The 12,821-nt window shown below is 41.8% G+C and overlaps 1 protein-coding gene across 1 annotated transcript in view; it reads left to right on the plus strand.

The window, feature by feature from the left end:
- The first annotated feature begins 1,852 nt into the window (after positions 1-1,852).
- The window catches only part of Tnfrsf21 (TNF receptor superfamily member 21), a 68,802-nt gene continuing 57,833 nt past the window's right edge, over positions 1,853-12,821 (plus strand). The window contains exon 1 of the mRNA XM_026394477.2: positions 1,853-2,345. Within this exon, the coding sequence (XP_026250262.1) occupies positions 2,250-2,345 (96 nt within the window). The 5' untranslated portion in view covers positions 1,853-2,249. The remainder of the gene's footprint in view (positions 2,346-12,821) is intronic.

Consider the following 12,821-nt stretch of genomic DNA (forward strand, 5'->3'; position numbering starts at 1 on the left):
ACACTGGGTTCGATCCTCAGTACCACATTAAAAAAATAAACAAAATATAAAGTTATAATGTCTATCTACAAGTAAAAAAGAAATCTTTAAAAATATGTTTTGGGCGTTAAGAAGATGAATAATTAAGAAAGGATGCCTCATACTTACCTGGTAACCCAAACTCTAAACTCAGACTTACCCAACTCTATGGGGAAAGTCAACCTGATATTACCTTGAGAAATTTAAGCTTGGATATGGGAAGTTAAATGGACTAACTAAAAACTGCTCCTAACCCTACTCCCTTTGAATACTTAAAAAAAATCTTGATAGTAGTAAACAGTCCTTTGAATTTTTGAAGACATTATTGATGCTGTCACACATGGAGACATAGAAAATTGCTCTTACTCCTTGATCTTCTGGAAACAAGAGTTTCAAGTCCAAATATTACTCTCCCTCGAAAACTCTATTTTTTGGTGAGATATTTTCCAGAATTTCTTTGAATTTCACCGAGCTCATATATTATGTGGTTTTTTTCCCTTTCAATATGGACAATCATTTTCGTTAGTGACAGATGTTTAAAGACTAGATTGGAATTAATCCCTGTATTAGGTTTTAGCTTCTTCCAGAGTATGCATAGAATGAAGAATCAAGGGACGACAACACACTAACCTATAAGAAGACTCCTGTCTTAGTATATTACCTTCAGGATCATTGGGAGTTGGGTCTTGAAGAAGATAATCAAAATATATTTATTTTGAAGGAAGAGGGGCCAGGAAAGCTAGAATGAGTCCAGTATCATAAAGCTCACAACTGAGTTGTGTGGATCAGAGGGCAGAATGGGTCATTTCAATCTAGTGTTCTCCTTGCCATACAGCAGCTGGATGCTGTCAGTGTGCAGATGATGGCTGACCCATACTAGAAATGGTGTCCACAGTCAGGACACCATTCCCCCAGGTGAAACAAGGTCTTCTCTCACATTCAGAATGTGGAAGATGCCATCCATTCAAGAGAATACTCTAGTTGTTTTTACTAATGAAGCAGAATGCTACCTTCCTTTTATATAACTATATCCAACCAAGGTTTTTGGAACTCAGCTGAAAAACTTAACACATTCTTTTGGGAGGGTGGGTGGTGTGGAGAATGTTTCTTATCTCTGTGGTAATCTGATTGAAAAATGTAAATCCTTTAACTAGGAAAATGCATCTGTCCACAAATTTCAATGAGTTTGATGCTGTGGAAGACCATCCCAGACCCAATACTAATCACTCAGGGTCTGGAATTCTGGGTTTGGATTTCCTTAATGGCATTCCTTAGCCCAAATATTACCTGATATTAAAATCACTTGGGGGAACTTAAAAAAAAAATCTCAATGCCTAGGCCAGGCCACATCCTGTTCCAATTAAGTCAGAATCTCTGGAGATATTGATTATCCAGGAATCAACCCATAAATATTTTAAACTCTCCCCCAGGTCCCAAAGCACAGCAGTTTGAGAACCATCACACCAGTCTCTTTGTCTTGCAGTGGATCTACTGTATGGTCATTGGCTGTTTTAAATCACTATGTCAAAAACAATAGAAAGCTCTGGGCTGGAGAAATAGTTTACTTAGAATTATGTTAGAAAAAAAGAAGTTAGATCAGAGATGTGCATGACTTCGCAGGGCGTCCCCTGGCTCCACAAGCAAATGCGATTTCTTCAGCGAACGCCAAGGGGCGCCATCTCCCTCCCGGCTGTACCTGGAACGCCTTTCCTTTTCCGACCGCACAAAGAGCCCGACCTCCTCCCGGGTGACATCACAAAGGGCCGGTTCCCCGCCCCTTCGGCGCCACCACGTGTGTCCCCGTGCTCAACCGCCACCCGACTCAGTCCCTTGCCGGCGGGTCTGGGCAGCGGAGGAGGGTGTTTGGTAGTGGCTGGAGGCTTCGCTATGGGAAGTTGTCCCTTTGCTCTCTCTGGGCCAGCCCTCCTCCCTGGTTCTCCGCAGCCGCTGTCTGAGGAGAGCGCCGGGAGGCGCAGGCTGCAGCCGCGGCTGTTTCTCCCAGCCCGGGCGGCCGCGCCGCTCGGCAGGTGCTGAGCGCCTCCAGAGCTCCCTTGCCACCTCCCTCCCCTGTCCGGCTGCCCGGCTGCCGCAGTGCACATGGGGTGTTGGAGGTAGATGGGCTCCCGGCCCGGGAGGCGGCGGTGGATGCGGCGCTGGACAGTAGCAGCCGCCGATTCCAGCTGCCGTGGGGCCACGAGCCCCGGGCGTCCCTACGAGCCCCCGGCTCAGCCATGGGGACCTCCGCGAGCAGCAGCACCGCCCTCGCCTCTTGCAGCCGCATCGCCGGCGGAATTGGAGCCACGATGATCGTGGGCTCCCTTCTCCTGGTGAGCGCTCGGGGGTACCGTGGGTGGCGGCTGCGCGGAGCACAAGGAGCCGCTCTCTGGGAACGGGGCGGGTCCCCCGGCTGCTAATGCAGGAGATGCTGGGTCGAACTAGCTGGGGTGGAAGGGTTGCAAGGGAAGCCAACATAGCTTAGGGCTCCTAGTAGGTCATTTGGGCTCTGGGCTCAGCTAGGGTTTGGGAATGAAGGCGAATTGTTTTCCTTGCTGTCTGGTTGCGCTGGAGGAGGCGCTAGAGGTGGCCGCCCGGCTTCCTGCGCATTTCAGGGCTTTTTTCCCTACTTGGCCTACCTCTCACCCTCTACATCTACCCTCACTCCGACGTCCCCGCAACCCTTCCGCCGCTGCTCCTTCTCGCATGGTGTGGGGCCGGAGCTGCAGTATAGGGCACCCACGGCTAGCCGCTTTGTTGCAGCTGCAGTGTCATGTCGGGATGCTACTGCAGTGGGAGAGTGGTACCGGTGCGCGTCGGATTCTGGAGACCTCTGGGTGCTTCCGCTGGGTGCATTCCGTTGCAGGGCACAGGCCGCCCCTTTCTCCATCCCTCATACCATCTTTCTTCTCTCCTCCCACTTGGCTCGGGAGGGTCTGTTTCTGAATAAAACAAACAAACAAAAAATAAAACAAAAACCTTCACTCTCAGGCGCCTTCAAAGCATACCCGCGCGAAGCCAGCCAGCATGCTGGCACCAGGTTGGTGGAGGGGGGGAGGGGAAAAGAGATCTACATAAAGGAAGATTTATTTCCTCCAGTCTTCACCATTTTTCGTTTACCTGTGGTTAGGCAGGTGACCCTGCAGGGTGATGCAGGCTCCTTCAGCACCCAAACTGCATCCACACCTGGGGTGTGCCCTCTGCATAGTCCTCTAGCACTTGTCTGACCAAAGCCTGAAAACATTCTTGACCCAACACTTATAACTTCTCTGAAAGTCCCTGCCCCTTGTTTCTAATATTGGGTGAAGGAGTGAATTAAATGGAAGAAATGGATGAAATCATACCTTTAAGCCAACGTAAGTTTTCCATTCTTTCATCCCTGCATAGAGGATGGAGGTTGTTAGCTAAAAACCTAACAAAAACAAAAACAACAACAAAAAAGAGGCTATTTTCATGGCAATATTGTGTAAGGGAAAAACAAGCTTGCTGTCTCCTTCCCCCAAAGAGCTTGCTGACTGGCCAGCCAAAACCTGCTTAGATCCCAGGGCACTGCTGTTGCTATGGCCTGGGAATTCATCCTACAGACACTCTGGTTCCTTGTGTGTGTGTATTTTAAGGGGAAGGGAGAAACTAAAGAAAAGTTTGTTGCTGTTAGCATTTATAATGAGGCAAGTCCCAGTCTCCCTACAGAGACTCTTTTCTGCCCATTTATAATAATGGCACAACCCAGGTTTGTATCCTTGAAACAAGTGTGTTTAGCAGGAAAGGAAGTTCTTGGGGCACTGAATCTGGGTTGATAGACTGGACATAGAAATGCAGGATGTCCATGGAAACATCTACCCTAATACTGGTAGTTAGATCTGTTACTGGATTTCCCTCTTTAAGGCCTTAGACCCACTACTGTAACCTACCACATGTTTGCCGAGTGCTTCTGATACATCTGAGTATAATAGTCCTCAAAGAGTCCACTCACTCACTGAATTGTAATTGTGTTATGCAATATTCATTTATTTGACCTTTTAGCATGAGATAGGTGCTTAAAGGAAGGTCTCAATGTAGTCAAAGAGTAGGGTCTTAACTAACGAAGAAAGGGTCCAGCTCCTTTGCTTTAATCAATAAACTCTGCTTACCCAAATTCATACACTGGATTGGTAAGACCAGAGAATATCAGTGAAATTTATAATGGGATTTAGAGGCAATCTCAAAGTGATAACCAACACATGATTCCTTGTTCTGGTGCTAACTATAATAAAAAGACTTTGCTTAAACTTATGGAATAGTGGGAGTTTGACCCTGTCATCCTGGGGGATGATTATTGAATTTTCTTCTTTAGGAATCATCAGGGACTATATTATAGCACTCATCCAGGGTGAGGAAGAAATCTTTTATCCTTTCCATCGCCACTTTACATGCCCCACTCCTCAGGATAAGAATTTTTTTTTAATTAAAAAATATTTTTTAGTTGTTGATGGACCTTTATTTTCTTCCTTCCTTCCTTCCTTCCTTCCTTCCTTCCTTCCTTCCTTCCTTCCTTCCTTCCTTTCTTTCTTTCTTTCTTTCTTTCTTTCTTTCTTTCTTTCTTTCTTTTTCTTTCTGCTGAGACTTGAACCCAGGGTCTTACACATGCTAGGCAAGCACTCTACCACTGAGCCACAACCCCAGCCCAGGACAAACTTAATATGTGAAATAATGGTCTCATTACGTTGTCCTGTGGAATTTATTTATTCTTTGGGAATTTTGGACGAATCAAAATGATAGATACCAGGTACCCAAGGGAAACATTGTGAGGTACCACTCCACACCCACTACTGGAGGATGTGGGGTGGTTTGATTAAATATTGATTATAGTTTTTAATGGTCAAATAACTCCCTTTTGGTGTGACAGTCTTTGTTATTGTCATTATTTTTATGACACTTCCTTCCCCCCCCCCTCTTTTCTTTTGGTACTGGGTATTAAACCCAGAGGCACTTTGCCCCTGAGCTACATACTCAGTCTTTTACTGTATTTTCTAAATTTGAGAAAGGATTTTGCTAAGTTGCTGAGGGTCTCGTTCAAATGCCAGGCCTGGCCTTGAACTTGTAATCCTTCTGCCCCAGCCTCCTGAGTCTCTGGGTTTACAGGTGTGTGCTACCACACCTGACATCATGAGTTGTTTCTTTTTTTCCCCATAAGAAAGGGTCTCACTATTTGCTTAGTGAGACCCCATGTTAACAAACAAGCCTACATTGCACACCCTTTCTGAATGAGACACCCACCTAGGAAGTGGAAATCCAGAAATGAACTGATATTTGTGTCTTGCCACAAAGGTACAACTTGTATGATCTGCAAAACATCTGTGATCCTCAGTAGTGCTGTTGGGTCTCATTTGCTTATCTGGAACTGGTGGATAATGTCTTAGACTCAGGGTAATACACAAAATATGATTGCTGTTAAAATTTGAAGTTACCTGAAGTAACTTTGGCTATTAGTCTGAAAAGCAGAGAAAGACAGCATCTCCAATTTGAGGTTAACACAGTCAACCTCAGTAGGGAAAGTGACTTACAGGAAGTCAGGAATTGGGAGAAATGGGCATCCCAGAACTTGTATTGGAATGAAGGATTCTGACTTTTCCATGAATCATGCCTGTAGCCAAAATGTATAGAATAGGTTCAAGCATTCTCATCTGAACTTCCCAAAGGCATATATATGTTTAAATCTGCCTCAGTCTAGTCCAAAATAAGCAAACCATCCTCCAGTGTATATAAACTACATGAACAAACAAATTCCTCAAGAAGACAAACAAGCTGGGTATGGTTGTACATGCCTTCAGTGGCTCAGGAGGCTGAGGCAGGAAAATTGCAAATTCAAAGCTATCACCTGAAATTTAGTGAGGCTGTAAGCAATTTAGCAAGAACCTGTCTCAAAATAGAAATATAAAAAAGGGCTGGGGTTGTGGCTTAGTGGTTAAGCACCCCTGGATTTAACTCCTGGTAATTCCCCACACCTCAGCAAAAAAGCAACAAAACAACAACAACAACAAAAATCTCATAATGAAATGTATATTATGTTAATTAAAGAGGAAAAAAAAAATTAAACTAAACCAAATAGGCAGAGTTCCACCAACTGCTGACATCACATATTTTAGCATAGCTAAATTTGGTCAAAGTTTATCAAGTTGGGTATGGGAAGCACAGTGAATGCGATATTTTCTGGGATAAACTGTAGAGAGTGACTTTCTCCAGGTGTGTCTTTGTTGCGTAGGAGCAAGGTATTGTGAGCTTCTCTGCTGGCCCTGGTGAGTAGTCCATGTGCATCTGTTTTATAAGTCACAATGTGGATTCCTCACACTTTAACATTGCACTTGACTCCATCCTCCAAGATGAAAGGTAAAGTCTCTTTGGAAGCTCCATTAATTTTGTGCTTGCTCAGCAGGAGCTTTATAAAACATGTAAACAATAATTGGCTTAAGTAAAGTTTATTAATTTTTTTTTCTTTTGTGACGGGAAATGGTCAAATGCATCATCAGACTATTCAGGGACCAGTATGAATCAAGTGACTTTTCCTTGCATAAACAGCTATGCCTATTTTCCAGTAAGCGCTAATTCTCTTCTGGCCTTCTTCCCCCAAACGGGCCTGGCAAATTGCGGTGATGCCAGGTCACCAGCAACTTCTTGGCAACCTCAGGTGCTTCTCTTCTGTGAAAAGAGGAGCCAAGATTATCTCTGAGCTTTGGTCACATGTCTAAAGATCATTTGGGCAGACTTAGTCTGGACCATTAGATGTAGACCTGTCTAGTTGACAGAATGACAACCAAAGCAAAGCCATAACAGGACTCAGCTTGGTTCCCCAAATCGAATTCCCCTTTAGTGTCAGCAGGAAACTGAACTTTGTGGCTGATGCAGTAGCAGTTGGCGAGCTTTGGTTCTTTAGGAATAAAGGGTGTGATCATAAATGAATCCTGGCCTTTCTCCAGTGTTTAAATTTGTCAAATACCAAAAAATCAACAGGAATCTTAAATTGGCTTGTCTGCTGCCACCTGGCTTTCCTACCACCTGCTATTTCTAGCCTGAAGCTGAGACGAACTGAACTCAGGCAGAAGGTACAACCTGAGAGGAACCCAGAAGGTGTCAATGAGCATAGGCAGGACCTACAGCTCACTGATGTTTAGATCCACATATCACTGATATTTGATCCAAAGCAGTAGTGACCTGACATTCTTAAGGGTCACTAAAGGTCACCAGTAAGGTTTTCTTATCAGTGTCCTGGCTTTGGAGAGGACAGATATTTGCAGTGATGGGAATACTGTATACAGAGGAGTCTCAGGCAGGTGTGGGGCTGGACAGGACATGGGTGGGTCATCAGGGTGTTGCACTAGGTAGTTTCATTTTCTCTTTAGAATATTAGAAAATTATACCTAAGACTCTTCTAAACAAACAAACAACAAAGAAATAAAAACAAAAGGAGAGGGTTTTAAGCTAAGTCATAGCAAGTCTTTGTTATCTAATATTTATATAATTTTCCATTTTCTCCCTCGCTGCCAGAACTTCTTGGTGGCTCTGTTGTTTGGCACCATTTGCACATCTGTCTGTTTTGGGAAAAGGAACATGAGCTTAATGGATTTCGAAGAGAGGTGGGGAGCAGGTCCATGAGTCCTGGAATCAAATAAAAGCAGTTGAATTCAATAAGGCTTCTGAGGAAAGGGACAAGAAAATGCCTATTAATGTTAATCATTGATATGGATGGCACTAGTCTTCATTTACTGAGTGCTTATCATTGCTGTTGAGTACCTTCTACAAACCATCTCAGTAAATTACACAAGTCCTCAAGGTAGTAGCATTAACCCCATTTTACAGATAAGGGAGTGAGGTTTAACAGGGTTCTTGTTCCCGCTGTTGGCAAGTGCTGGAGAGAGGATTTAAATCTAGGTCAGTGTGGCTTCATAACACACTGCTCTTTCTGCCAAATTGCAGGTAGGGGCCAGGCCACTTGAATTCACTAGAATTTTGTTTTCTGTTCGTTTCCCTCACAGGAATGATTTTACCAGAAAGTTGAGCATGCTCTGATGAGCAGCTCTGCTCCATGATGGTGCTTGGAAGTTTAGCCAAAACTAGTAGTAAGAGTAACCTGTGTGTGGATTGAAGGGGGAGGGTGTGGAACCACTGGCAAGCATTTTCCTATGGTGTGACTCTGACGGGCAGTGGTGCCATGGTTAAGATGGAAAGCTACTCCTGCAAATTGAAATGTTATAAATAGGGAATGAATGCTTTGCTTTCCTGCAACTTGGGTCTCTTTGAAAAATATTTGCTTAGTGAGTAACAGCGTGACATGGGTTCTGCTTAGCAATGTAGTTTCAACTCACTTTTCCTATGTACTTGAGGGCTTTTTAGGAGATTTTTTTTTTCTTGCTGTCAGCTTAATTATTTGTATAGGGTAAGTGCATTGGCTTGTACCATCTGTTATTAATATTTCCTTTGTTCACTTTATTTTAGGTCTCTTAGAAACTGGTTTAACTCGGGGATTTGAATGGATCCACCAATGTTGGGTGTGTGCAGTTGATCACACTTACTGGTAGCATCCTCTTTCAAATATATCTCTTTGTAGATTGTAGGGATTGAGTCCATCAGGGAGAGGCAAAAGGTGAGAGGAAGTTGTTTAATTGCTGGTCCTGGAAAAGGAGTTGGAATTCTGGTCTCCTGAAGAACTTTTGTGACAAGAACATTATCTAATTTCTTCTAGATATGGCCAGCTGTACTTAATGAAAAGTAGGAGAGGTAGGAGGGTTGGGGAGGCAAATGGTAACAGGTTCCCAGAATAATTTTATTGTTTATCATCCAACTCAAGCTCCTTTTTTATGTCTAGAAGTCCATAGTCTTTCCTCTTGGATTTAAATCTTGTGTACCTGTTTTTTTTTTTGTGTGTGTGTGTGTGTGTGTGTGTATGTGTATTAGTTTTCTGTCACTGTGACAAAATGCCTGAGAAAGTTTAAAGAAGGAAAGACTTATTTTGGCTCACAGTTTCAGAACTTCTGGTCCATAGTAATTTGGCCCCACTCTATGGGCCTGAAGTGAGGCAGGACATCATGATAAGGAGGATGTTGTGGAGCAAGGTTGCTTAGCACATAGTGGACAGGAAGCAGAGAGAAAGAGAGGTCAGGATGAGGAGATACCTTTCCAGGGCACGCTCCCAGTGACCTATTTCCTCTAACTAGGTTCCACTCCTAAAAGTTTTATTTCCTCCAAATAATGGTATCAGTTGTGAACCCATCAATGTATCAATCCATTGATTAGAACCCTTCTGATCTAATCATTTCCCAAAGGCTCCACTTCTGAATATTGCTGCATTGGGGACCACGCCTGTAACACATGAGCCTTTGAGAAACTTTCCAGATCCAAACCATAATACTGGTTCAGGAAAAATTATAGAATGGGCAAAGTTTGTGTGTCTTTTCCTCATGTTCAGGGGCCAATGTTGTTCTTCCACCAGTTTCTAAGAACATGGACAATGTGCTAATCATCTTTGTGTTTCTGGCTCAATGTCCTAACACATAGTAGTTACGCAATAAATGATTGTTGGATGATTTCCAGAAAGATCTTGCTTTACATTAACTCTTTGCTCATTCTAGACAACTTAAGGGTAGTTGGAGCTTGGGCTAACCCTCAATACTTTGAGCTTCAACTCAAGAATACTTGAGTTATTAAGAAAGAACATTTAACTTAAGTTGGTAAACTCAAAGAACCTAGTGGATACAAATTGTCTTTGTGTCCTACCTATTCAGTTCTCATCCTTGACAACATTTATGTATGGTTGAAACCAGTGTGTATGTATTTGCTTGTGTTCTGCTTTTCTGTATGTAGCTTTTTTTTTTTGTTGTTGTTGTTGTTCTCTTACAGAGATACATTTGTATTTTTCATTTATTTAATAAAATTTATGGAACATCTGTTAATGGTCAGGCATGACTAGAATCTGGGTATATGATTGTGAAAACTTATCCACAGTCTTCTCCTCTTGGAGTTCATAGAAGGGGTGATGTTTAATGAGAAGCAACCATTCATAGAGCAGGAGGAAGAGCATGCCAGTGGGAGGGAACAACATATAGAACCGTCCAAACACAGGAAGGAGCCCACATGGTCAGGGAAGGGAAGGAAAGTCATTGTGATTAGTGTGCTCAGTCAATGGGGACTTGGATTCAAGTGGAAGAGGCAGGAGGGTTCCAGATCATACAGGACTTCTGAAGATATCAGAGAGTTTACCTATGGTGAGGTAGGGGGGACCAGGTGGATTTAAGATAAAGGGATTATCAAGGTCTACTCCCAGGTTCCTATGTTGAGTGTCTCTGGTGGGAAGGGCAGGCTGGAAGAGGAGTGGATGGAAGTTTATATGTATGAAGTTTTAGGTGCATGTGATTGACAGCTCAGGCCTTCATGTTCAGCATTTTTAAAGAGCCTCACCAGCCTGGTTGGTATGTTGGGCCTTCCCTGCTGTTAGGTGTGTGCATTGCTGCTGTTCTTCCACCAAGCAGCACTAATGAAGTTGTCTCTGGACAAACCAATTACTCTTTTTCCTTTTGAGTTGTTTCCCCACAGTGTATTCCTCAAAGTGGACTTGCTGGGTCAGAGGAGACAAATGAGCAGTTTTATGACTTTCACTGCATATTGCCAGATTGTCTTCAGGATGACAATTAATTCAGAGTGCTACCAGTCACCCATAAATGTGTTTTCTACCCATGACCTGCCAGCAGTGGAGTTTTAATTTATTTATGTGCCTTTAACACACGAAATGCAAGGTATTTGGTTGTGCAGATTGCCTTTTGGTAGTTGCTAGTTCATGGATGTCACAAATTTATCTGTATTATGATTACCTTGGTAATTACTCATGTAGTTCTTTGTCTCAACTATTGATTATAGTTATGTTAGTCTCATTTATATTAATTCTTTATATATTTTTGATTATAAGTTTTATTAGCTGTGTATGAAATGTATTTTTACATTGAACTTTTAATATTATTATTTTTTTAAATATTTATTTATTTTTTAGTTGTAGTTGCACATAATACCTTTATTTATATGTCCTGCTGAGGATTGAACCCACATGCTAGGCGAGTACTCTACCCTTGAGCCACAACCCCAGCCCCCTGAACTTTTGATATTATTATAATTAGTAATATGAACATTTAAGTTTATACTATTAAATCGAGTTTCTTTTGTATGTATAAGAATATTTTTGTTGCTGTTAGAGTTCATTTTGTTTTATTAGTCAAAACGGATCGCTTAACAGATGAGATAAACTATTTGATAACTTTGAATTTTATATATATATATATATATATATATATATATATATATATATATATATATATATACACACACACACACCAAGGATTGACCCCAGGGATACTTAACCACTGAGCCATATCCCCAGCCCTTTTTTGTATTTTATTTAGAGACAGGGTCTTGCTGAGTTGCTTAGGGCCTCACTAAATTGCTGAGTCTGACTTTGAACTCGTGATCCTCCTGCCTCAGCCTCCTGAGTGGCTGGATTTACAGGCATGCACCACCAAGCTCAGCTGAATTTTACAATTTTAACTTTTTTATTTAAAAAAATTGTTCTAATTAGTTATACATGACAGTAGAATGCATTTTGACACATCATACATAAATAGAGTATAACTTCTTATTCTTCTGGTTGTACATGATGTAGAATTGCACAGGTCATGTAATAATATATGCACATAGGGTAATAATGTCCAGTTCATTCTATTCTCCTTCCTATCACCATATCCCTCCCCTCCTTTCATTCCCTAGGCCCTCTCCCCCTTATTGTTAATTGTAATCTGCATATCAGAGAAAACATTCGTCCTTTGGTTTTTGGGGATTGGCTTATTTTGCTTAGCATGATGTTCTCCAGTTCCATTCATTTACCTGCAAATGACATAATTTCATTTTTCTTTAAGGCTGAGTAATATTGCATTGTGTAAACATACCACATTTTCTTTGTTTATTTATCTGTTGAAGGTTCTATAATTTTATCTCCTAAAGGTTGGTTTTGTTAACTTTTCTGGACCTTGGTGTCCTATTTGTGATGAAGAATTAGCTCACTGTGTTCTACAGGTTGTTCATGCAAGTTCTTTGCATAAAAGATTGTATGGGCAAATACATTTGAGAAGGGCAGGGCTCCTCTAATTCCCCATTTCAGTCAGCTCTTCTGCAGAGCCTGCTGGAGCCAATAATAGGTTGAGATTAATTGTGTTTTTCCAAGAGAAGGTTGTAAAAGAAACATTGCTTCAACTTCAGACCAGGTATGGGTAAATTATCTGTAAAGTGCTAGATCAAATGTATTTTTGATTTGGAGGGGGAGCATATGTTCTCTTAGTAATTACCAATTAATTCTGCCTTTATGTGGAAGAAGAAACCGTGTGCAATACCTCGAAGAATGGGCATGGCAGCGTTCTGATAAATATTTATGGACACTGAAATTTGAATTTCATGTCATTTTATACATCCCTGAATATTATTTTTCTTTTGTCCCCCACCCCCACAAATATTCAGAATGTAAAAACCATTCTTGTAGTTTGTACAAAAGCAGGTGAGTGCTAGAGTTTGCTCACTTTTTTTTTGTAAACCATAAAATCTTAGAGGACTGGATCAGGGAAACTCACCCTGGGAAATGCCTCTTTAATTGCTACTCTAGTTTTCTAAAGTGTACTTATTAATAATAAATTCTCCTCATCTCTTGTGCTTTCTCATTTGCTATTTACCACTATTTAATTTTAAATCTGTTTTGAAAATTGTCCCTTGTTTCTCTTTTTAAATTGTTGCCATGAATCCTGTAT

Source organism: Urocitellus parryii, chromosome 8 (assembly GCF_045843805.1).
Source record: "Urocitellus parryii isolate mUroPar1 chromosome 8, mUroPar1.hap1, whole genome shotgun sequence".
Taxonomy (NCBI): domain Eukaryota; kingdom Metazoa; phylum Chordata; class Mammalia; order Rodentia; family Sciuridae; genus Urocitellus; species Urocitellus parryii.